At 53.6% G+C, this 4,401-nt stretch overlaps 1 protein-coding gene across 1 annotated transcript in view; it reads left to right on the top strand.

Moving 5' to 3' along the window:
* Nucleotides 1-4,401, top strand: part of CFAP46 (cilia and flagella associated protein 46) — a 154,228-nt gene that overhangs the window by 86,442 nt on the left and 63,385 nt on the right. The window contains exons 33-35 of the mRNA XM_027840508.1: nt 54-202; nt 1,333-1,431; nt 2,318-2,444. Of these exons, the coding sequence (XP_027696309.1) occupies nt 54-202; nt 1,333-1,431; nt 2,318-2,444 (375 nt within the window). The remainder of the gene's footprint in view (nt 1-53; nt 203-1,332; nt 1,432-2,317; nt 2,445-4,401) is intronic.

Here is a 4,401-nt window from a genome sequence, read left to right as displayed (position 1 = left end):
CCAGTTGCTCGGCTGTCCTCTGAACCCTGGTCTTGTGCTTTGTGTCCACCCAGAATTTCAGCCTGTACTACCTGGACCATCTGGTGAAGGCACTGAACTCACTCTATCTCATCCACCTCACACTCCCCATCCTCCAGTATGCTGTGCTGATTTCTGACCTAATTATGGAAAGTAAAACTGTCTCCGACCTCTACCACCTCAGGTCTGTACAGCCTGTCTTCTGTTGTTGTTGAGTTGTTTTTCAGTCATGTAGAACTCTCCACGAGCCCATTTAAAGTTTTCTTGGCACAGATACTGGAGGGGTTTGCCATTTTCTTCTTCAACTCTTTTTACAGATGAGGAAACTGAGGCAAACAGAGTTAAGTGACTTGCCCAAGGTCACGCAGCTAGTACGTGTCTGAGGCCAGATTTGAACTCAGAAGTTGAGTGTTTCTGTCTCTGGACCCACACTCTGTGCACTATGGCGCCCCCTAGCTGTCCCTGTCTCTTTTTCCCAAGGGGGAAATTAGTAGCGGTTTAGGGCAGCACAGGACAGACTTGCTTAAGAGCTGAAGCTTCTCCACTCCCAATGCCGGGCTTTCTGGAAGGGACAGACGGGCCCACTAGGGTCACCCGTGGTGGTCTGCAGAGGTTCATGGTGCCATGGCATGGCACATGAAGGTGCCATGAGCAGGCCTCCCAAGGCAAGGGGAGCTAGCAATTGAGAGATCTAAGCTAGAGGAGGGGTCTCTGCTGTGGAAAGTCAGAGCGGCATCTCCAGAGCTGTGGCCTTCTTGGCCAGCCTCTGGAGGGCAGAACATGGGCGTGCCTGAGCCTCTGGGGAGGGCAGGGTCCAGGCAGCAGCTTCACAGGATGTGTGTCCCACAGGTTTCCTTTCTCCACACACTGAGGCTGACAATGAGTGATTCCAGTAACGGGGACAGTTAGATGTGTTTGCCACTTGAAACGCATTCAGGCTGATTGTTCTCTGGCAATGTCACATTCTGATTTTAGAGGTTTTCTTCCAAATCACAGGCTTTAGGGGCCTTTGAGCCCATTTTGCAGATGAGGACACTGAAGCCTGGGGAGAAGGAGAAGGGACTTGCCTAGGCACCCAGCTCTGAATGTAGACTTTCCCGACCTGGGCAGCCCCTGCTCTGCGTTTGTCCTTCAGCGAGGTCCTGGATATCTGAGGCCTGGGCTGAAGCCCTGCCTGGGCTCCTTGCCCCTCGGGCCCCAGCAGAGTCCTTTCTTCTTCTGGGCAGGGGCAGGGCTCTGTTGGGTGGGGCTGGCCCTCACCTGGTCCTTGACCAGTGCTCACCATGTGTTAAGCATTGCCCCTTATGTCCGCAGGCTGGCTCAGGCCTGCTCCGAGTTGCGGTTGTCAGAAGCAGCAGCCTTCCATGAAGAAATCGTGGGAGGGGTCTACATCAATGAGCTGGAGCAAACCAGGTAAGTGTAGCACTGGGGAGGTGCTGGCTATGGAGGGCAGCAGGGTAGGCCACTCACGCTGCCCAGCCCAGCTGTTAGGGCCAGTCTGGGGGCCACTCACGCTGCCCAGCCCAGCTGTTAGGGCCAGTCTGGGGGCCACTCACGCTGCCCAGCCCAGCTGTTAGGGCCAGTCTGGGGGTTACTCGCCCAGCCCAGCCTAGACATGAAGAAACCTTCAGAGAGCTCTTTGGAGGTAGGAAGGAAAGGAATCTGAGGGGTTGCCCAGCAGTTGGAGAATGGCTGAACAAGCTCTGATGTATGATTGTGATGGAATACAGAAAGGGGATGGCTTCAGAGAAACCTGGGAAGACTTACGTGGACTAATGCAGAGGAAAGCGAGCAGGCCCAGGGGAGCTGTTGACAACAGTGTTGTAAAGATGAACAGCTTTGAAAGAATTAGAAACTAGGGCCAGCGAGGTGGCGCAGTGGATAGAGCACTGGCCCTGGAGTCAGGAGGACCTGAGTTCAAATCCAGCCTCAGACACATGACACTTACTAGCTGTGCGACCCTGGGCAAGTTTCTTAACCCCTATTGCCTCGCCAAAAACAAAAAAAATGAAAAGGGCCAGAGCCTGGGTTTGAATCGTAGCTCTGACGCAGGCACAGTCTTCTCTTCTGTGAAGTGGAGAGCCTAGTGCTGCGTGTGTAGGGAAATGAAGCTTATTTGAAGGCACCAGTTCTCTCCTTCTCCCAGAATGCTTTGCCATTGGAAGAGCTTGGTCCCACAGAACCTGATGGGGATGACGATAGTGCTCATTTTTGATGACGGTGCCCCTCGCCACAGATTTTATTTTCCCCTTATACTTTTGGCAGATCCCACACTGTTTTAAATGTGTGTTCCAATTAGTTGTAGAAACGAAGTGAGATCAAAGAAAGAGAAAAGAAGTGAATTTCTGAAAGAAGTGGCCAATGAAGAGAACAGGCCCATGAATCAGAGCACAGCTGCGCCTGTGGTTCTAGAGGCCAAGGACAAGGTAATTGGGGAGGGGCCTCTTCTGTGACGCTTGTCCACCACCCCCCCCCGGGTTTTCCTTGGTTCATTTGTACTGGGTTATGCGGGATCCTTGCGCAGCAAACATCCCTCTGGCTTTGCCTGTCCCTGTCTCCCCATTCCTCCCCCGGGGGCGACGACCTCTGCAATCTGGCTGGCTCTGAGCCCCACTCTAGTAGTAGACAGTACTTTGTCATCATCCATGTTGGGATCTTGCCCCAGCCCCCTCAGCTAGATGGCAAGCTCCTTGAGGGCAGGCCTCACATGGAATCTGAGCTTTTTTCTCATCCAGCATCCAGGGTGGTGGTCAGTGCCTAACTGGCATGGGCGCTTATGTACAGCACCAAGCTGGGGGAGCCGGTAGGCTGAGCCCGAGAGTTGGGGAGACAAGAGACACACACCAACCTCTAATAGTGCCGAGGTAGATGAATCAGATTGCTATGGAGTTACAGGTTGTCTCTGTTGTGGAATTGCAAAGGTGGGAGAGAGTGCTTTGATCTGAGGCAGTCTGGGAAGGCTTCATGGAGGAGGTGTCCTTTAAGCGGAGTCAAGAGTAAGAGTTGGATAGGAGTCAGGTGGATGGACAGAAGGAGGGGAGGGAATTCCTGGTGAAGGGCGTGATGTTGTGCCCAGTTCCCCAGAGGAGAAACAGCAGAAGGAAAAGCTAGAGACATGAGCAGGAGCCAGATTGGAAGGACTGGAATGGATGGCCGAGGGGGAGGGAGGAGCCTTGATCGTCAGACTGAGGAGTGAGATGAGAAGGTGTCAAGATCATCCCCTTTGACGGGTGAGGAGACAAAGTCTCGTAGAAATGAAGGGCTTTGCCCAAGGTCTAGGCAGTGAGTGCCCTGGCCTCTCTGTCCCAGTCTGAGCTCGCTGACCGATTCAATGTGAGGAAAAGTCCAGCCTGGCTCCCAAATTCACAATGGAGGTGCCTGTGAGAAGCCAAGGTGTCAGGAGAGCCTGGAAAGCTGTCCGAGGGAGGGGAGCGGGTGGCCAGGAGAAGAGGGAATCACCTTCCCGAGACACTTTGAGAGAGCTCTGCTCTCACCTCTGTCGTCTTCCTGCCGACTGCTCAGATCACCTCGGGTCTGGGGCTCATGGCGAGGAGAGCAGAGAAGCACCAGCCGGGGTGGGCCCCCTTAGCTCAGCTCCGTGTGTGGACCAGGCATGTTCCACAGATGGAGCAGCGAGGTTGGTTAGAGTTCACCCCTCAAGATGAGCAGCTGAAACGTACTGGGTCTGCGCTCAATGACCTCTATGAGGCTGGCCTCATGTTCGAGTTTGCCAGTACCTCTGTGGATTCCAGAGGCAAATGGCTGGGACAGAGGAGGGGGAATTGACCTAGAATCCCTTTGTGGGGTAACGTAGAGGCCACTGTGGAGCGGGTCACTGGCTTGCTTGATGAGGACGTCATGAATGTTGGCCAAGGTCTGCTGCTCTGATGGCTCACAACGAGAATATTACAGCTGCTGTCTAAGAGAGGGGTGCCAAGGACACACAGGAGGAAGGGCTGGGGAGCCGCTCACAGCTGGAGAGCCCATTCCATTGATTTGCAGAGACTGAGTGAGGTCTCTGCTGCTTCCAGAGACAATCAGCACCTATGTGTAAATCCAATTCAAATTGGGCTCTTATCTGGAAGAGAAGTGTAGGACCTCTGCTTGATTTATTATTAGAGAAGATAAGGTACTGACCTTTTCCTCTGTCCTTGGAGAACTCTTTAGCCAGGCCAGCCTTAGTGAAATAGTGGGAGAGACACCACCAAGCTAGGTGGGCAGGCAGCACTGATTGGGAATACATGTTCCCACACCTGTCCACACAGACCAGACCCATCTCAAGCCACCGGGGGGTGCTCACTGCCTCTGCCCTACTTAAAAGAGCATGGACCTCAAGTATCTAGCTTAATGTAGCAGGGGAGAAAGACCAGGGGAATGAGACTC

The sequence above is a fragment of the Vombatus ursinus genome, unplaced genomic scaffold (genome assembly GCF_900497805.2).
Source record: "Vombatus ursinus unplaced genomic scaffold, bare-nosed wombat genome assembly UNPS02014845.1, whole genome shotgun sequence".
Classification (NCBI taxonomy): domain Eukaryota; kingdom Metazoa; phylum Chordata; class Mammalia; order Diprotodontia; family Vombatidae; genus Vombatus; species Vombatus ursinus.
Note: the sequence above shows the minus strand (reverse complement) of the source record. Positions and strands in the feature narration are given on the sequence as shown.